At 43.9% G+C, this 21,784-nt stretch overlaps 1 protein-coding gene across 1 annotated transcript in view; it reads left to right on the forward strand.

Annotated features, from left to right (window-relative positions):
- Nucleotides 1-2,840: 2,840 nt before the first annotated feature.
- spryd3 (SPRY domain containing 3) overlaps nt 2,841-21,784 on the forward strand; it is a 51,290-nt gene continuing 32,346 nt past the window's right edge. The window contains exons 1-6 of the mRNA XM_056585611.1: nt 2,841-3,008; nt 4,012-4,139; nt 4,961-5,036; nt 7,074-7,198; nt 7,329-7,464; nt 7,791-7,979. Of these exons, the coding sequence (XP_056441586.1) occupies nt 4,012-4,139; nt 4,961-5,036; nt 7,074-7,198; nt 7,329-7,464; nt 7,791-7,979 (654 nt within the window). The 5' untranslated portion in view covers nt 2,841-3,008. The remainder of the gene's footprint in view (nt 3,009-4,011; nt 4,140-4,960; nt 5,037-7,073; nt 7,199-7,328; nt 7,465-7,790; nt 7,980-21,784) is intronic.

Consider the following 21,784-nt stretch of genomic DNA (forward strand, 5'->3'; position numbering starts at 1 on the left):
TCTGTGATATCCCTCGATTTCTGGCTTTGATTTTTGGTTTTCAGGGACAGAGAGTGTAGGTGTTGGGCTACTTTAAGCCTTTCCGTTTTAGCACCAATTCAATTATCTTGTTTTTTTCCTCATATAGTTGAAGGAAATTTTGGCACATCCAGTCTTTGACTTGCTCAATGCACTGGCACAGCAGATATATGGGCCGATAGTCATTTGATGATAGTGCTACATAGATTTGCGTGTCATCGGCATAGCAATGATGGTCAATATTGTTATTTTTGCATGATTTGCCCTTGTGGGAGCATGTCTGGTGGATAAAGAGGGTCCAAAGATCGAACTTTGTGGGACTCAGATTGGTTGGTTCTGATACAAAGTCGGCAATAGAAAAAAAAAGTAGTTCCTATCTTGTAGTTTAGTTGGACAGATAAGTTAGAGTCTAGAACTATGTTTTTTTTACTTGGGTTCTCAATCATTCATTACTTTGTTTCTAGTTCTAAAGACAACCTCCGGGCTGCTTATTATCGACTATTACATGTTATATTATAAGCAACTGTAACACATTGATGGATGCTATTCACGAACATTGATTTCTTGGGAATACACATGAATTAACTTTTAAAATGAAACAGGTTGGTTATTTTTGGTGTAAATCACAGACCAATGCATAGAATTATGAGTTTATTTGTTGTCACTGTACCCCAAGCTTTGGATCATTGCATATTGTATAAAAAGTAAGCAACATCATTGAGCTATTTGATTTGAACTAAAAAGCTCTACTAAAACCGGTTTCCTGTTTTGTTGTTATTGACCCATTCATTATAGTATTATAGTACAACACAGTGTATTATAGTCAACCATTGCATGGTGGGCAGCGTTCTGGAGGTCCATACACTAGGGAAGGCATCAATATCTAAGAAACACTACACTTAGCCATTTTTTGTTAACATTTAGTTATTGCTTTGGATATAATTATTGTCTAAAGCCATTTAAAGGTGAGGCTGAGAACTAGTGTCCGCTCGTCTACAACAGTCGGGTGAATGCATGGCTTGAGAGAAGTACATAACAAATATTATTTCCAGATTGGGTCAGCAAATCCATGTTTCCATCCATCCTGATGCAATTTGAAGACCATGACACCAAAGAAAATGTGTATTTCACAGTGCTTTTAGCAGAATAAGGGTGTTGAGATGACAATGCTGAGCTGTATTGGCCCTAGCCATCCCTAAATGGTGGTTTTGGCGGCTAAAGACGCTCATTTGCACACTGAGGAACAAAGTCTCTGTTTACATTATGCAAGCGTGTGCATTCTAGCTTCTTAGTGCATTGGTGAGGATTTGCATGGGGTTGTTTGGTAGCCCACTTGCTCACTTATTTCTGCAGTACTAGGACACGCATGTAGTAAAACCAAGCAATTATCTTTCAAACCGCCTCACATGCCCAAACAGTAGGTTTTTGTTCCCATTAAGAGTGATCACCCTTGGTTAGGACAATGAAAATCACCTTGTGTTTTCATCAGCTGGCTACCCAGAGAAGTCTAGTTGGGTTCCAGAGAGGAGAAGGGTCCAAGACCAATGCCAGGCCAGTGGAGCTATCTGTTCCCCCCTGCTCTGGAGGGTCAGAGTTCCCTCCTCAGACCATGTCCCTCTGCATCTTGTCGTGGATAAATCCCACGGTCAAATTACGAGAGGTCGGGAAGGGCTAGGGTTAAATGATCACGGTTTTATTGTCACCGCAGAGAGTGACAACAACACTTGAGGCGGTTTGCAAAGAACTCGCGAACAGTCTCTTAGCTTTATATTCCAATTGTGTGGCCTCCTCTAAGATGTCCTTCGCCAATCACAATGCTCTAAACTACGGGCTCTTGACGTTCACGCCCACAATGTCCGAAATGCATCCCATACAGTAATTCAAGCATTACGTACAAAAGGGTTACTTACACAACATCAGTAACAGGAAGTTACATATTATACATTAGTTACATGAAGTGAGGTCTTTCATTAAAATCTATTCATCGCCTTGTTTATTAACCTGATCTTAAATCACCATGACTTACCACATGGGTTTAAGAGATGAGCCCTGTGAAAGCAATATCAATTTAAACAGTAAAGTATGCATTTATAATAGTTAACAATGCCACTTTATTTGTCTGTTGCATATACAGTCATAAGCTGGCAATGTCTGATTTTAACCGGGGTATGGATTAGTTAATTTAACTCTAATTTCACAGATGAGGAACCACAGGGGGTAACAGATGTTTCTCTAAGAGGCCATTTACATGAGGCGTCGGGGGTTCATCGGAATGCAGGCATTAGTTTAACACAGGAAGGCCAGGCAATATCAATAGTGTTCAACATTTGGCTCCATTGTAAATATATTTACCTTATATTCTTATATAATTTATGCTTAAAGTTAACCTTACTTCTACTTCTACTTATTATCTAAGTGAACTGAGAAATAGACTGATGTCATTGACTATAGAGGGATGTCATTCAAGCCATCTAAAGCCGATCTAGACCAGAATCCCCAAACCTCTTTCTGGTTGTAACTATTTAATCTAACAGCACTTCTACATGATGGCAAAAAGTCAGTAACGTGTTCTTAGAGATTGTACCTAAACACAGTAATACCAGCAATAATGTGAGTTAAGACAGATGAGGAGAAGGATGATTAGTGAAGTCTATAAGAGGGATGCATTTCCTTCATGTGGACATCAAAGGGTCCACCGACAAGCGCGCTTGTCTGTCACTGCGTACACAAATCAACAAACAAGCACGCGCCAACGAGTCGAGCGTCACGGTAGAACAAGTGTCGGAGGACGGGATTGGCCCGCTGTCAGTCACGCTGTTTCAAGGCTCCCTTTGATTGGCTGACTGAAATCATGACAATTTGATGTCAATAGGAAGCGACGAATGCTTATTTCTTTCCTCCACATTTTTGTCAGTGTTTGTATATATGGTTTTCCCTGATAGCTGATACACAAAAGCGAATTAATGCATTTTTGAACACCGGGATTTCAGGTATGTCTGAAGTAGTTTAAATAACAAGCCCTCCCTCTTGTCAGACACTGAGCCCCAGCTGTTAGCTGCTAATGTTGATCTTGAGCATTTTAAGGCTCGCAACTACATTTCTATCATCCATGACATGTTCTTATTGGCATCGCCTGCTATACGATTTCATAGTCAATTATTTTGAAACCGCACATATAGTGTGTTGTTTCTGTTGGGTAGTTTCAAACGTTAGGTTAGCTCAACTTTCACTGGCCTCGTCCAGTGTTGCCAGATTGGGCGGGAAATCTGGCCCAATCTGGCAACACTGGCCTTGGTAGCTTTCAGGCACTTCGCCACACAACGACACGCCCACTTCGTAAGACACGCCTGTCTCTTCTGCGTGCTGACCTCTTCCCTCCTCTCTGACGTTCAGCTGATGGTCCCACATTTTAGGTCAATTCAATTGAATTGTATGTGTAATGCCTTCAATCACAGGTACAGTTTCAAAGGGCTTAACAGGCCATTTATGTATGACAGTCCCTGACCCTAGCCCCCCAGAGGCCAAGAAATAACTCCCTTTATTAGCAAGGAAGAAATCTTGAGAATGAACACAGAATGGAAGATCCTTCCTTCCAGTGATGATCAGGAGTGCAATGGGGGCCATACTTGACATACATACATACATACATACATACATACATACATACATACATACATACATACATACATACATACATACATACATACAAATATACAGGCAAAACATCGAGTACACAACAGGTCAAGCTCACAGCTTTTTAGTCGTGCATGTCATACAGTCACAGCATTGTGAACTTTAACTTCTGAGTTGTCTTACGAGGCCAATACGGTTATGCAATTGTACATTATTATGATCAGAGCAGCCTGCCTGTCTGTCTGGCCAATTGGCTGTCATCTCCTGTATGCTGTAGTTGAGACAAACAAGATTCATACCTCCTCACTCCAATCTCCTATCCTATTCCTAGTTAATGTTGTCTCTGTTCTCCTCCTCCAGATGGATGACATCAACCTACACCACAGGTTCCTAAATTGGAGGCGTCGAATCCGAGAGCGAGAAATGGGAGAAGTGCGTCCAGCACAAGAACGATTCATGAGGTTGCTGAAGAATGGAGACATTCTCAGGTACGCTCAATTGACTTGTGACTCTTCAGAAAAAAAATATTATTTCTGATTCCTAAACCTAACCTTAACTCACTTATTCTGTTATCGGGTGAGTTGATAATTAAACATAACTCTATAATAGGGACTATTTTCCTTTGTACATTTGTATGACTCTCTTTACTGATTGTAGCCTTGGCAAATTACGCCAACATTTTACATTATTTTACTTTTAATTGCAGTACATCATTACATTATGCCTCATCCTTTTCTTGGTAAGAGCCTTCACCGCCCTCATAGTGGCCCTCCGTACTATGTCATTTCTAAGTGCAAATAGGGGTATCTGGTTTATTTATATTTCTGACCTTGCTATTATGTCCTTTTTAACTTAAAGATCCCATATCAATGCTTTTTTAGGGCATTGCATTTGGGGGTACTACTAGAATAGTGTTACATGCCTCTATGAACTACGAGTGCATCATATCCATAGCATGAATTTCCCCTTCTTTCTAAATGTTTACAACCAGCTACAGCAAAGACCTCATTCAATGTAAGTTGCTGTTGAACAACTTGGCATTTGACCATCCTTTTCTATTTTAACACTTTCTGATCTCAATCCATTGACTGGGCCGTTATAATTTTCCATCAAATTCATTCTGTAGCATTTTAATTAAAACCACCTGTCTTCAGTCTAGAATGTTCTATAAAGTCTATTCTGTTCACAATATAATGTTTGTATTATGTTGTTCACATTTAATCAGTCTGTGATGCGTTTGATTCTGAACAGCACACCCAACACACACACAAGTAGCTGCATCTTCCTTACTTGTGGTTTCTTTCTTTAGTTACCAAGGGAACTCTGATGAAGTGGGTTGCTACGTCGCGCCCCAACCTTTATCAAAGGGAACTTGCTACTTTGAGGTAAGACAGCAGCAACACATGTTTCTCAGTTGCTATGCGTTCTGATAAGAAGTTAAGCCTATTGCTATTGCTTCTGTCTTTACTGAGCAGACAAAAAATAGGATTTATTTATCGTTTGCTTCTCTGGGAACTTTGAACCTTCAGATTGTCAAAGCCAGGACACCTTTGTCACAATCTCTGAAACACACATTTCATGTTGAATATAATATATATATAAACTCCTGGAGCATTGCACGTGAAATTTCTTTGATAATTCATTTGATCAAAATGTTTGCTGTGTATCTGAGGTGGTAGCAGCTCAGAGCATCATGTTATAGACTTTGCTTCTGTGTGCTGCCATCATCCAGACTTATTTCCACGATGGCTTTTCAATTAGTTTGGCAAGTTGAAGCCCTCAAGCCCTGTGGTTCTGAATGACATTCATAGTGAGCCCCCAAAGCCAACCCTCAATCCCCTTTGCAGTCCTAATTCAAAGAGCAGTGAAATTGCTGCGGCACCAGGACGAGTTATGGGTTTGATTTGATCTCTTGGTCCGAAGATGACTCCAACTCAGGTTGTTCAGCAAGCATGCAGCAGGACAGAGGATTAGCAAATGATTAAATAAGGCGGATGCACCCTCATGTCTCAGGATGGACTATCAACACGGTAAAATGTGCTTTTAGGGAAGCAAAGGAAGACCTGCTAGGGTCATTGAATCAGGGGCTAGGGGAGTGTTGACGTACTCATGAGGCTGGAGCCAAGCGCCTAGCTTGTTCATAATGTAAGTTAGACCCGTAGCAGGTAAAGCTTGTTTGGTGAACTGCTTCCCTATTGGTTTGTTTTTAACTAACATTTGGTCTATACAGTCTAAACTTTTGCACTGGATCTTGTTCCACGTAGCATAGTGGAACTCTAGGCTGTCTGTTTTTTACGAGAAAAAATAAACACATAATAGAAGTGAGATTTTAAGCTTCAGTCATATAAATATCTTTTTATGTGTGTATGAAACGTAAAAGTTATATTTTTTGCATTTTCTTTTCTAAATTCTTGCATCAGCCATAAGACGCAGTCACAAAATCAACACGTTTTGAAATGAGAGTCCCACTCTCATTTCCTAGTGGGTGTTTGAAACTGGATTAGTTGTGCTTGACATTTAAAAGATGGGAGTTTAGGATGAACATTTGAAGAGCCCATAGTTTTTATGCAACGTGTCTGTCGCTATGACGCACATGCTGCGCTCTTCCAAGATATCTGGAAGGCGTGCGGTGGTTTTATTCCGATAAAGGTCAGGCTCCCGTTGGATTATGCGTCAGTGGTGTCCTCGCGTCCCTCACAGTGCTTCTGCTACGGATTCCATTCGGTCCTGATCTCACGCGGCTCATCCTCGTCCGTCTCTGCCCAGACGGACTCTGAACATCTGCGGCATTTCCGTCATTTCAGCAGATTTATTTGAGAAGAATTTCCTTTCTCGGCTTTCCTAGACAGGTTCTCAATGGCCATACTTGAACTATTCTCCAGTCTCAGTCATCCTCATGCCATAACTCCTCGGAGATGTTGCAACTCCCCATCAATGACTCATGCTAGTCTCCTGGTCTGTTGATCTGTTTGCTGCCCATGGATCACCAAGGGTCCAGACTGTCAAGGTGGAGCGCAAGCCTCCTGACTGGAGGGCGGCAGGCTGCAGCAGTAGAGAGGGAGGCTTTGAGTCCTCAAGCCTTGTGACTCCAGACTGATATCTAAGACTGTAACCACCTGTGCTGGCAGGAGGAATCGAGCCTGAGGCAGACCCAAGTAAATTTAAAACAAAAGAGACAGGACACCAGTACTAATAGGACGCACGCACACGCACACACAAGAACGAGGCTACTCTCTTATGGCATCTCACCTTCTACCTTTATTTTGACCTATAGGCTATTTAGCCCTGACTTTGGGAGAATGGCGATGGATCAGCTGTACACCTTTCAAAGGAAGCCCAGCTGTACTTCCTTTCCCATGTTGTTTGGTTCTCTTTAATTTCAGTAGGCCTAACCCAGCTGAAACCCTTGTTTGTGACTGAAGGTGACGATAGTGGACACCGGGCTCAGAGGGACCATCTCAGTGGGCCTGGTGCCCCGGTTCTACCGACTCGACCACCAGCCGGGCTGGCTGCCATACTCTGTCGCCTATCATGCTGTCAATGGCAAGTAAGTCAAAGCTAAGGAGCGTACCAGATTGGACGCTGTGTGTAGTGCTGGTAGATGATCAGTAGATAATAATCGGTGCTCATTAGGATTAGAGGATAGTTACTGTTTTACCCCCTCCTCGTTGTTCCAGGCTTTACAACGGCAACCCACTGGGGCAGCAGTTTGGCCCTCAATGTGTCCGTGGCGACCGCATCGGCTGTGGAATACACTCCGAGAACCCAGCAGCAGGAATCACTACCGTCTTTTTCACCAAAAATGGCAGAGAGGTCAGTTCATCAGACCACACATAGTCAATAGAGTGTGTGCGTGGGCGTTGACTGTGAAAAGCCACCTTACATTTACATTTAGGGCATTTAGCAGACGCTTTTAAGTACATTTGTCTGAAGAAAGAGAAAAAACAATATATCGCCGTCGGGTGTAGTAGGGATGTTCATAGAAATAAGTGCCAAGCACCTACAATAGTTATGTTAACACATTCCCTGTACACAACAAAGATAGCTAGGGTGAGATCCTACACAACAAAGGACTTTTAGTCTTTATTCACGTTGGTCTCCAGTGTGAGCTCCTTAGTCTGACTGTCTGACCTCCTCAGGTGGGTTCGGCGGAGGTCCCGGGGACCACAGAGGGCCTATTCCCCGCTGTGGGCATGCACTCCCTGGGAGAGGTGGCACGGATGGACCTGCAGGCCCAGTGGCTCCTGGAGGAGGACGAGAGCATGATGATGGTGGACAGCCACGAGGACGACTGGGGGCGTCTCTTTGATGTCCGGGCCAGTGGCACGGTAAGAAGGACAACCCCAGCGACCCTCGTCCCAGGACTGCTCCTAGGGTCTTTCACTTGGTTCAGAAAGCCAAATTATCGCCTACCTTGTTTCAGCCCCAATGTTTTCAGGTTGTTTCCTGAACAAAATAGCTGTTGAGTAGGTTGTTGACATAAAATATTCAATGGCCGTTTGGTAAAGGTGTGTTCACAGCAACAGTGGAGAGAAAAATCTGCTGCCGTTGCTCGCGAGGTTGCTCGCGTGATCCCTAAGCTCTTCTCGTGCGAGTGATTCAGCATGAAGCGAAATTCGCGGGAAAGTTCAAATATTTCAACTTGGGCGAATGAAGAATCTGCATCGTTAGCGTGAGTAGAATCAGGTCAGACATCCAGTGAAGCAGTGCGTTGGAGTGAGTAGATTCCGGTCAGACATCCAGTGAAGTAGGGCGTTGGAGTGAGTAGAATCAGGTCAGACATCCAGTGAAGTAGGGCGTTGGAGTGAGTAGAATCAGGTCAGACATCCAGTGAGGCAGGGCGTTGGAGTGAGTAGAATCAGGTCAGACATCCAGTGAGGCAGGGCGTTGGAGTGAGTAGAATCAGGTCAGACCTCCAGTGAGGCAGGGCGTTGGAGTGAGTAGAATCAGGTCAGACCTCCACACATTCTCATCTATCTGCGTCTCTGCATTGAGTTTGTGTGTATTCAGAATACGAGTTCTATCGGTCGTCTGTAGATTGTGTGTATTCACACTAAGAATTATATTGGTAGACTCTCATTGAGTTTGTATGTATACACACAGTAAGAATTCTATTGGTCATTTCTCATTGAGTTTGTGTGTATTCACACAGTAAGACTACTATTGGTCATTTCTCATTGAGTTTGTGTGTATTCACACAGTAAGGGTTCTATTGGTAATCTCTCATTGAGTTTGTGTGTATTCGCACAGTAAGACCACTATTGGTCATTTTTCATTGAGTTTGTGTGTATTCACACACGGTAAGGGTTCTATTGGTAATCTCTCATTGAGTTTGTGTGTATTCACACAGTAAGGGTTCTATTGGTAATCTCTCATTGAGTTTGCGTGTATTCACGTCTTTGCTGGATGCACACTGCATTCTTCTTGGTGTGTTTCTTGTATTTATCGTGGCAAAGGATTTGAAGGAATGCTACTTTGTCTGTTCCATGCTCGTATTCATGGTTGCCAGGAGCTTTATACGTTCTGTTCCTCGAAAACCAGGGTCAAGTCTCTGAGCCAACTGCCTGGCTTTTTTTTTAACCCTACTTTTGAGAAAAAGATTTGATTGCTGTAGAGTTTTACTTTACTATACCATTGAGTTTGCATAAATATTTAGAAGTAGAATCGGAGCAAAACGACATAAGAATTGGATTCTGTTTAATCCTCAGCATTAAAACATGACAAACAGTTTATTCAGAGTCAAAGGCAGCATTCATGCTGTTGGTATAATCAGAAAGAGAAGGACTTTCTTCGCTATAAATCGGGAGTGAGTTCAGTGTGCACATCATGGGTGTTAAATTGCTATCCCATCCTGTTCCTCTAACCATAACTCTTTAGTTAGTGCAGTGGTTCTCAAACTTTTTCGGTCAGCCCCCACTTTGGACTAGGGGGAATTTCCAAGCCCCACCTGCCCCCATCGCCCCAACACAATGCTAATGAAATACGCCAAGCTTAACATTTTCAAACATTGTTGTATCTAAATTCTAACTCAATAACATAAAATAACAGCAAGATCAAAAATAGAGAAAATAACAGTGCCACTTTGCAATCTCTTCAAAAAATAAAAGAAGAGAAATGCATTTGGCAACACATGAACACATGAGTTTTACCCCTGCATTAGTGGCTGCAATGAGCCTGTTTTGCATTGCACATCTTTTCAAAGCGGGGTTGCAGGCTTGATAGTGCCACCCTCAAGTCATGCTAAATGTTCAGCTGAGATCTGTACTTGGGTTTTCAGTGAAGCAACAGCTGAAAAGCCCATCTCACAAAGATATGATGTGGCAAAGGGAAGAAGAATGCACATAGCTCTCTGCCCAATGAGTGGATACTCCCTCTCCACTCCAAGCCAGAATTCACAAAGAGTCTGAGCTGTAAACCTCAGCCTCAGGGTGGAGTCAGATGTCATTTCAATGAACTGGTCCTCCTCAGCAGACCTAAAATCAGCAGGTGCTGCAGATAGAATATGAATAAATAGGCTTACTTTATTTGTCATTGCATAATAAACACAAAGAAATCTGTTTGACAACAATCCATTCCAGTTAGTAAGTACCATCTAACATAAATAAAATGCATGCATAATATATGAGTATAATATTCAGGAAAATGTCAAAATACCAACCTGCTGCATTGAATGGATCCATAACCCAGTCATACTGAGCACTGTTGATCGGGAAGTATTTTTGAAACAGTCCTCTCAGGGAAGAGAGGTGCTGCTTAATACATGGGATCACTGTGGTGGCTCCAGAATCAGTGGTTTCAGCAACTTCACTCAGGTTCTCAAAGACTTCTATATTTTGTTGATCGAGGCGCCTTCCTCATACCTCGAGCTTTCGGGAGAATGCAGTGATTTTGTCTGCCAGGTGAGGTAGGTGCTTGTCTTTGCCTTGGAGCTGAATATTTAATTCATTCAGCTTGCCAAACACATCGCTGAGGTAGGCCAACTTCAACAGAAATTGTTCATCGCTGAACTTGCTTGCAGCCTCATACATGCGCTCCTCCTCTAAGAAGATCTGAATCTCTTCCCTGAGCTCAAAGACGCGCGACGGCACTTTTCCCCGGGAGAGCCACCTTGCTTCACTGTGAAACAGCACAGATGTGTGATCAGTAGGGATGCACCGAAATGAAAATTCTTGGCCGAAACCGTAAACCGAAAATGAGGAAACCAAGGCCGAAAACCGAAACACCGAAAGAAATTATTATGCCAATTATTAGTACCATTTAGGGTTGACCCAGTATACGGTATTAACTCGGTATTGAGGCCAACACCGAGTTTTTTTTAGTATTTTTTTCCAGTAATAAAAGAAAATTATTACTGGAAAAAAATTCGGCGTCATCTTTAGGCCTATTTGATAAAAAAAAAAAGTTTGGCAGTTTGTGTTTGCAAACCTAATAGACTAATAGGCTACGTAATAAAGCATTGGAACACACAAGACCGGTAACCATAGCAACGCCGGTAAACATACCCCGCAAAGCCCAATCCCTACGAGATCTTCCCGCGCTACGGCCATCCGGAGGCGCACCGAGCTTTTGGCCGTGATATTATACAAACTATTATATATAGAACGTTATAAGACGCTGTCACCGAGAATTGGCATGCTGCCAGACGCTGTCACCGATTAGTGATCAGCTCCCATTTCCTCACAAAGTGCGGAGAACTGTCGCGCTTTCAGTTGTCGGGTTTTGGTAAAATTTACCACGCTCACAACTTCTGTCAAAACCTCATTCAGTTCAGGGCTGAGCTGCCTTGACGCGAGCACTTCCCTGTGAATGACGCAGTGCGTACAGTGCGCATCTGGCGCAACCCTCATTATTAGTGCCTGCAGCCCGTTTCTTGACCCTGCCATGGTCTGTGCGCCATCAGAGCAAAAGCCCACACATTTTTCCCATTTAAGGCCGTGTTCTTTGAGGTATCTTTCATGATCTTTCATGATCTTAAACAGCTCATCTGCTGTGGCTCTATTTTTTATGTATTTGCAAAACAGCAAATCCTCGCACAGTGACTCGCAATTCACAAAGCGGACGTAGGCCTATGAGATGAACAAGCAGTCCTTAATTCTGTCAGTAGCTTCGTCCACTTGTAATGCAAAACGACTTTCTTGTAATTTTTCTATGAGTTGATCCTCAAGATCACTTGTAATGTCACATATACGTCTCGCAATTGTGTCGTTTGACAGGGGGACGGCTTTTAATTTTGCTGCGCTTGTCTCGTCAAGCATAACTGACACCATGCCTAGTGCAGCGCGCCCCACACTTGGAGAACTGCTGAGTTAGTGGAAGCCCAACTCTTTAGCTATTGTCAATCTAACTCTTTAGTTATTGGGAGCCTAACTCTTTAGCTATTGTCAATCTAACACTTAAGCTATTGGAATCCTAACTCTTTGGCTTTTATCAGTGTAACTCTTAAAGGAGAAATCCGGTATAATATGGATTTGGGATATGTTTGGTATGATATTTATAGCGTTTATAGCGTTTTGGTAGAATCGGCTAAAAACAGCCAACTTAAGAATGCGTCTATACGCGCTTTTATGCTCCCACACGAACATTCCATCTCGTTATCATACTAAACATATCCCAGATCCATTTTACACCGGATTTCGCCTTTAAGCTATTGGAAGCCTAACTCTAGCTATTTTCAGTCTAACTCTTTATCTTTTGTCAATCTAACTTTTTAGCTGTTGTCAGTCTAACTCTTTAGGTATTGTAAGCATTACTCTTTAGTTAGTGGTAGCCTAACTCTTAAGCTATTGTCAATCTAACTCTTAAGCTTTTGTCAATCTAACTCTTAAGCTATTGTCAGTCTAACTCTTAAGCTATTGGAAGCCTAACTCTTTAGCTATTGTCAGTCTAACTCTTTAGCTATTGTTAGCCTTTGGAGTCTTATTGAAACGGTAAAGTCGTGTTCATTTGCTACGTACTGAGGTTGTGTGAGAGACGTGATCATTCCCCTGGGCACAAGCACTTCGAACATGTGAAACACGTAAACACACTATCCTTTGTTAGAGCAGACTATGGTCATAAAAGCAGAGGTCTGCGGGTGAGAAGGATAACACAACTTAAGCTGGCTCTCTTTCTCTTTCATTTCCCGGAGCGTGCCCGTTGAGCCAACAGCCTGGCAGCCCACCAGGTTGTAAAAATTCAATAAGGGGAGTAACGGGACTCCAAGCACTCCGTCCCCCCTCTCATGTGGTCGGAGGTTTTCACAGCTGGGAGGCCCGGCTCTTTGGGCCGCTCAGCGGGCGAGGAGCTTTTTAGGGTTTGAAGTTCCTCTCCCTTGCCATCTAGCAAAGAACCCCCCCTCCACCTTGGTCCTCGTCATGAGGACGCCGTCTTCAGCCCCGCTGGTGCTGCTGCTCACTGGGGAGGGCAGAGGCTTTTTGAGACGGTGAGGACAAGAGGTTCGACCAGCAGTGCTGGATGTGGGGCAGTTGACACGATTCCAAAATCAAAGGCACGAAGAACCGATGCAGGGACCAGTTTTGGAGGGCCAAGATTGTTTATCCAGGATTCATATTTAATGATTTTGGGCTCAGAAAGTAGACTTGTAATCTTGACTTAATTGTTTTGGATCAGTAAATAATTACAGGTGAAGTCTCTCAGGTGAAGGCCTACAATGGCCGAAACATGTTGGCAACTTTTTAAGAATTCTATTATGAATTGGCCTATTTATTAAAGCATTTTTTACTTCAAAGGTCCCTTGGCATGAAAATCTCACTTTAGGTGGTTTTCTAACATTAATACGAGTTCCCCTAGCCTGCCTATCGTCCCCCAGTGGCTAAAACTTGTGTTCGGTGAGCACTAGGTATCCTGCTCGCTCGCCTTTGAAAAAATTGAAACTCAGGCGCTAATTTGGAATGTGGCCCCATATGTCTTCATAAGGGGCCAAGTTACCTCCCCTTTCTCTAGCCAGAGAATTTGGCCCGCCAATGAGACAATGAGCTACGACCGTGCGAGCGCCACATGTGTCTGTGTGTGTGTGTGATTACACACACTTTAAAGAAGTGAACACTTCTTTGTTATTTGGATAACCGTTCTGCTGTTGGTGTTATGGCGCCTAACACGTCGGTTCTTTAACGTCTCTGTTATTTCCACAACGAGACTGTAGTTGGGGTTATCTCAGCTATGGTTGAGAAGGAATTGGGGGAAAGGAACTTTGGCCATAACTCCCTGAAGTACATGAACTGCGACATGCCACGCTCACTGCCGCGAGACACCACCACCCGGCAGCGGGCAGCGGGTAGCCGGCAGCGTGCGGTTCAGTTTGCTTCAGATTGATGTGGAAGTGGAAGAACCAGAGAAGTTGGAGAACCCGACGCAGTCGTTGATTCATAATATCGTCTGGAGGCGCACACAGCTTTTGGCCATGATAGTATGTATTATATGATTTGGATTTCCCGTAGCCCGCAGCCGAGGGACCACCGCCTCGGCGCTGCCCGCTGTAGGAGGCGGTGGTGCCTAAGCGCTGACCTCTGCCCGCTGCCGAGGCGATGGTCTTTCGGCAGCGAGGCTCCGGCGGGAGATATCGCGGGCAACAATCCCTTTCTCCACCATGTCGTGGTTCAGTCTACTTCAGATTGATGTCGACGTGGAAGAACCAGAGACGTCTGAGAACCCGACGCAGTCGTTTGAGATTCATATTATTGTCTGGAGGCGCACAAGGCTTTTGGCCGTGATTATATATTATCGATATGTAATCACTATTATATGATATAGAGATCTATGTATAATAAGATATTATTTAGATATAGAGCACCAGGACTCCCGCCGGAGCCCCGGGAGTGTTCTAGAATATTTACCGAACACGGCAAAAGTCTGTGTGCGCCTCGCCATTGCGATACATCAACTGTAAACAGAGTGCATGGTACCGTGGCCGCAAGCTGCTCAGGGCCACACCCCCACCCTCCTCCTTGATCCGCCTCTATCCTCCTCATTTGCATTAAAGCTACTGACACCGAAACGCCGCGTTTGGGGAAAGCTCAATGTGGGACTGGCTCGTAGTGGCTGTAACTCTGCACCACGGCTGAATTTCAGGAAAGTCTACTAATGCTGTGTAAGGGGCCCACTAATATATATATTAAAGCATCCATGAAGTAGCATGCCATGGGACCTTTAAGAAGAGTGCCTTTGTCAGCTTATCTTTTAAAATAAGTACAGGGTTGGGTTTCAACAAAGACATAAATGTAGCCTTGGTCTGTTGGCTATCTGCAGTCCTGTCCTCTGTTCTGTCCTCTCCTCGCCTCACTCTGTCCTCTCTCTGTCATCTCTTCTCCTCTCCTCTCCTCTCTCTCCTCTTCTCTGCTCTTCTTTCTGCTACACACACACACACACACACACACACACACACACACACACACACACACACACACACACACACACACACTCTTTCATATGGAGCTCTCACCTGAGGCTTGAGGTCTTCCAGGAGTTGTGGATGTATACATCCGTTGCCATGGAGGTCTACTCCCTGTTTTCACCTAACAAAATTAGATTGGAGTGTTCGGGCCAAATATTGAGATCTTTTTATGTGTTGCTATTCGCTGAGTATGGATAATAACCGTTCCTGATGAAAGTCTTTATTGGTGGTTTGACGAAAGAGAAATAAGGAGAGGGCAAGATTGCCGCAAGATAAAAGACTTTTCAGACTGGTATGCTTTTTATGTGGATGTGTCAAAGCCGTGGAATGCATTGAGCACAATGGTAGTGACTTGTTTGAGCTAAGGGTTTGAGCACATGGTAATGACTTGTTTGAGCTAGGGTTTGAGCACCACGGTAGTGACTTGTTTGAGCTAAGGGTTTGAGCACCACGGTAGGGACTTGTCTGAGCTATGGCTTTGCTTTCCTCAACAGTTGACACTGCAGGCGGCAGCCACACTGTTGAGATCAGTGGCCATCAGATCCCAGCTTCCCATCCAGATGTTCTCCATCACATTCTAGGCCGACACGGCCTCAATGGTTTGGATAACTTATGACTGTGATGCATCTGGGTCCGCCCTTTTTAGTTTAAGTCCATAGTTATCATGTTTGCCTTTAGAATTAAAATATTGGTGATCCTCCAAACAAGTGTATTACATGTCTCAGAATCCTCTCAAGGTTTTTATGTCAGTGGGTGGATGCACCTCTGGTAAAGCCTCGTCTTCACTCTTGGCTCAAGAACCTTCCCAATGAATGCCATGGTTTCATCTTGTCATCGTCGTTTGACTTCTGAAGGCCAATTTCCTCAAGGCTATGAATACCGATCTCATCTCATACTGCACATATTCATACATAACGTAAATGGAGTTTTAATTCAATTCCTCTGCCTTCGGTGGCTCAGTTTGTTCTGAAAGAGTTGCACTGGTGTCTCAATCCAGGGTTAGAGCTTTGACTATGGGACACACCGGCGGTGATGCTAGCCTAGGGACGGCTCTAGTTTGATCAGCCACGATGTAAAAACCTTTTGAAAGGGAAAGAGAATTTGGTTGCATTGGGTCACCTGCATGGGAACTGATGTTTTAACCTGACTAATTAGCTCTTGCCTTTGTTTATGATCCATGTTAAGACGGTAGTTCTGGAACAGGATGATGGAGTGTGAAAATATATGGACGTAGCTTCTGGGAAGTGGACCATTGGTTCACACGTTATGAAGCCCTAGAGTTTGAGTTGCGGGCGCCGCTATTGCTCAACCTTCCTTAAACCAGCAGCAGACCCTCTCCATACCTGGCCCCTGAGGGCGGGACTGAATGGCCCCTCCCGGTAGTCTATGCCCAATACTGCCAAGAAGTGCATGGCCAATGCGATTCTTAATACCTTTGAATGTAATACCTTTGAACTGTGGTCTTTGTGCATCCCAGGGACCCTCCTTCTCGAGGCTGCTGGAGGACCCCCAGGTCAGCTCCCCCTGGGCGTCACCCACGGCCGTGACTGGGGCCCCGGGCTGACTATTATAATACTATTATAATGATTAAGGTTTTAAATATAAATACAGTCTTTTCTTTTTTTATTTGATCATAAGTTTATTTTCAGCGGCAATCTCGATGTTTGATGTCAATCAATCTCTATTAAAGGGGTGATATCATGCTATTTAGACTTTTCCCTTTAGACTGTTATATGACGTATGAATACACGTTTTATGTCTGTTAAGCTAGAACAATCCAGTGCGTGAAACGGCTTGTTTGCTCTCAAACCATACTTCCGTAAGAGTGTTTACAACTTGTTTACAACTTCTCGGGGTGTGATTTTTCCGACACACGCGCAAAGCGTTCGTATGGCAGTTCATATGATGGCAATTAAAAAATAAAAATAAAACAAACGTGTAGCTCGCACTGCAACCAAACTACTAATTATGAACTATCAGCATTGTTGATAAAGTAATATGATTTTTTCTAAGCTTTAAGGCCCTCTCACAATAAACTCTTGGCACGCAGGTGCTTGAGGTCGGTAAGACTTTATTGCATGTTCCTCATCAACCCTAGTCCCCGGACCATGTCACGTCCGTGTCACCCACTGCTGTTTCAGTTGAATAGCCGGTTGGATTAGGGGACTGGCTGTGTTGTGCCTGTGAGACGGCTGCTGGCCCACTGCATACGTGCGGCTCAGAGCGAACACAACTCAGTGATCGTCTGCATTCGGTTGCCGTGGCAGTAGCTTTGCCTGCCAACCTAATCCCCTCAGTTGCGGATGAGTGAATGGGCAGGCGGGCGAGGGCACCTCTCTCTTATCAGTTCCCCCAGCTCACTCCCTAGCTATGCACATCTATCTTACATTTAAGCAGACACTTTTATCCAAGTGATTTACAATAAGAACATTTGTCAGAAGAAGGTGAAACAACATATCTCTGTCGGTACAGTAAGGATGTTCAAAGAACCAAGTGCAGAGCATGAACAATCACTAGGGTAACCCATTCCCTGTATACAAACAAAGATAGCTAGGCTAAGATGCTACAAAACTAAGTACTATAACTAAGTACGCCTTACAATGAGCAGGGGGGGGGGGGTGGCTATGCAGAGTCTAGGACCTGAACTCTGAACAGGTGAGTCTTGAGTCTCTCTTGGGCGCTGCTGTCCTAACTAGAGGTTGGCGATTAATCGATTTTTTTCATCGCAGTTGGAATTAATGGTTGAGGACGATTTTTTTAAAAGAAAATCGATTATAAAAAAATATATGTATATATATATTGATTTTATTTATTTTTTGGTAAAAAAACAAAGGTTAGATATCAACCTGGCAGCATGCACTGAAAAAAGTGAGTGTAGGGTTTGCTTAAAGTATTAGGCAACCATAAGCAGCAGCACATCACATTTATTCCAACATCTTAAACTGAGACGCGCAGCAGAGTGGGGGATGTGTGTTGTTTATTTTGATTTTGTTTATCATTGTTATTCTTCAAATAAAACCAAACTTAAAAAAATATATATATTTTTCAATTCTTTTCAAAATCTATTAAAATCGATATTTGGGTTTGGTTAGAAAAATTTGAGATTCTATTTTTAGGCGAAATGGCCCAGGCCTACCCCTTAGCGCCCCCCCCTACGCCTCGGCATGTGTGTACAAAGTAGCAGGTAGAAGCACTGTCTCCTCGGAGCCTCACCACCACTCCTGCACCGGTCGCCTCCGGTATTAAGGGCTATCAAGTGACTCATCAAGGCCCTGGTTTGGACTCTTTTGACTGGTTCTTTGACCAGGTCCACTTTAAGTCGTTCTAATACATTATTTCTGGCATTTATAACTTGGTATTTACTGGTACTTATTATTTCCCTAATGAAAGGATGAGTCAAAGAAAAGCTCAATTGAACCATGTCATCAATAGGACGCTAACTATGATTAGTTAGCCTTTTATCGTGCACGTGCTCCCCACCAGCCTGTCCTGCTAAGGCCCGGGCCCCCTTCCCGCTAAGGGCCCTGGTCCCCGTCCCGCTAAGGGCCCGGGTCCCCGTCCCGCTGAGGGCCCGGGCCCCCGTCCCGCTGAGGGCCCGGGCCCCCGTCCGGCTGAGGGCCCGGGTCCCCGTCCCGCTGAGGGCCCGGGTCCCCGTCCCGCTGAGGGCCCGGGTCCCCGTCCCGCTGAGGGCCCGGGTCCCCGTCCCGCTAAAGGCCCGGGTCCCCTTCCCGCTAAGGGCCCGGGCCCCCTTCCCGCTAAGGGCCCGGGTCCCCGTCCCGCTAAGGGCCCTGGTCCCCGTCCCGCTAAGGGCCCGGGTTCCCATCCTGCTAAGGAAAGTATTCCGGTTGTTTTGGGCTGTAGGAACTGAGCAGCGTGAGAAAGAGGAAGCCAGGGTGACTCACCTTTAGGCATGTGTGTAAGGACTGACACCGCCAGGATGACTGGAAGGCTGGCTGGATAGAACTGGCCTGGCGTTTCAACAACAGGGAATAGGTTTCAGCTTCAGCTGTTTGTCTTCTGACAGCTAGTCCTAGTTTTGAAAATGTGACGTCTCCATATTTTAAAGGCAGAAGGTTTATTGCGTAATTGTTTGTTAATTGCTTCCCATGCTCAGGCTGAGGGAAGGAAAAACTCAATTTGCAATCGCCCGCGACAGGAAACCACTGGAAGTTGTTTGCCTGTTACAGTCGAAGTACACGCCAGTATCGAGACGTGCTTTTGCTCTTCTGCAAGACCCACGTCATCAGTTTCCCCTCGCAGCACTCCTATTTGTGTTCCCTCTGTTCTTGGAGTTGCCCTTGACTCCGAGTTTTCTTGCACAGGCAACGGCTGCGTCACAGTGAGAGTCTGTCAGAAACCACTGACAGATTTGTGTGTTTAGAAGCATCCTCTCTGCTAGCAGCTATCATCACCTATAGCTTTGGGAGGTATGCCTCACAAGCACACATTAGTGGGGAATCTTCTGCTGCAGGCTTCATTCACATTGAAGAGGACAGAATAATTTTGTTCAGGTCCGTTCCAGAGGTAGCACTTATGAAGTGAGGGACAAAATTCATTTGTATCTAGAAATAACCAAACTGTTTTTTTAGTCCACAATTTTTGAAGTGTTGAGGACTAGGTTATAATACTTATCTCATAGACAATGTTGGAGATATAATGGACATTACTCTTGTGGAATAATCATGAGTTTGAGTGCCAAACCATACTTTTTACTAAATGTTGAGCTTAAGCAGGGCACTCTTTTGTATCCTTAATATGTGTACCTTCATTTGAGGACTGTAATGCCTTCTCGAGTTGTGATGGCATTGTTTTAAAATGGACATAAGTTCTTCCTTTTCCAAATATACTCTATGATAAGCATCCCAGTCCTTTGTGGACAACATAATTCAACCTGGACTTTTCTAAATAAAACGGTGTTTTCTCCTAAACACTGCAGCTGTTGTAGCTTGCACATTCTTGCACAACAAAATATAATGCAAATTGAACTGCTTGATACACTTAGCACTCACGGACATCTTTTAATGGCAACCTCTCACTGGATCAATCTGGTCCTCAATGATAATGTCATCATTTATTTGTTAATGTATTTGAACCCTTTCAAAGACGTCAGTGGTAGCAGCTGAGCCACACACCAGGGTAAGACACCTCTTAAATCCATCAGTATGAGAGTACTGATTACACTGTTTGTGTAATTACTACAATCAATTACCAAGCACTTGATCATGGTGAGGGAACCGATCAGTGCCCTTTGGACATTTCTACATTGCCTTGATTAATATAGTAATATTTCTACAGCTGAGGATTTTATATTATTTGAATGCAATAGGTTTTACTCTGCTACAGTAGTATTTGTAATTGTTACTGGTTCTTTAATTGTGTTTACTATGCAAATACGGCACTGGGCTAGTTGAATCCACATAATCAGTGAATAGGTTTATCAAGGGGCCAGACATAGTTAGTTGTTTCCATATAACCGGTGACTAGGTTTATCAAGGGGCCAGACATAGTTAGTTGTTTCCATATAACCGGTGAATAGGTTTATCAAGGGGCCAGACATAGTTAGTTGTTTCCATATAACCGGTGAATAGTTTATCAAGGGGCCAGACAAAGTTAATTGTTTCCATATAACCGGTGAATACGTTTATCAGGGCCAGACATAGTTAGTTAAATCCCCCATTCCCTGTGGGATGGCAGTCGGTGAGGGCGGCCGGCCAGGTGCGGTCCGTGGCAGGTCAGGTGTGGCCTGCGGCCGCCGTTTGACGCACATCTTTGAAGTAATTAGAATGCTTGCCATTTACAGCTTCTTCATAATCAACCGCCTGTAAATGGAGGGAAAAGGGTAGCCATTGTTCCTCCAGACGCTTTTTAAATACAGAGTTGTTGGGACACGGGCGGGGATGTGGCCGTAAGGCATGCTAATTGCACCTAGCCTAATATCAACTTGTCTTTTAATTGTACCTATGGGTTCACCTAACCTAACCTCATGTATTAGCTGTTGCGGTCATAATGACAGGCTATGCTTTGGTTTACATATTGTGTTGGCACATGTCTGGCACAGGTTGTTTTGTAACAACAATGTGCCAAACTAGGGTAACCCCTTACCCTAGTTTGAACAAGGACAACCCCGCAACAAGAGACTCCCATATTGCATGCAAACTGTGATGTTGGGTGTGACTAATGTGTAGGTATTGAATACAAAAAACCGAACTAAACAAAAAGATCTGTTGGCCTCTGCTGATATATTTGAGATCACCAAGAAAGCCACATGCAAGTGTGTGGTGTGTACCAGGGATAATATTACTCATTACTGGGTTGTACTGCTTTGTTATGATTTTATGGTAATTTATGACTATAGCAAGGGCCAATGTGCTGTTTTTCCCTGACAATATAAACAAAGACACGAACGGTGTAGTTTATTATGTTTCCTAAGTATCTCTTGTAGATGCCTTGGTGCAAACGTGATCTTTCAGGTTTTCGTTTACTACAGAGAGAGCATTCTACCTCGATGCAGCATTAGAACTTTTTTTATGCATTTGTTTCAGTCAATCAAAAATTCTTCCTGCTCTCAAGTTGCAGATAAAACCACCGGAAAAGTTGATATCACTCCAGTGAGAGCTGCATCAGAACAGGGAATCCAAGCTCCTGTCTTCGGGCCAAAACCGGCTCCAATATTTCCAGAATAACTTGAATCATTGTTTCTTACGTAAATAGTTTAATTGATCTGAAAGAGCAGGTTAATGCGTT

This window comes from Gadus chalcogrammus, chromosome 1, assembly GCF_026213295.1.
Source record: "Gadus chalcogrammus isolate NIFS_2021 chromosome 1, NIFS_Gcha_1.0, whole genome shotgun sequence".
NCBI classification, from domain to species: Eukaryota; Metazoa; Chordata; class Actinopteri; order Gadiformes; family Gadidae; genus Gadus; species Gadus chalcogrammus.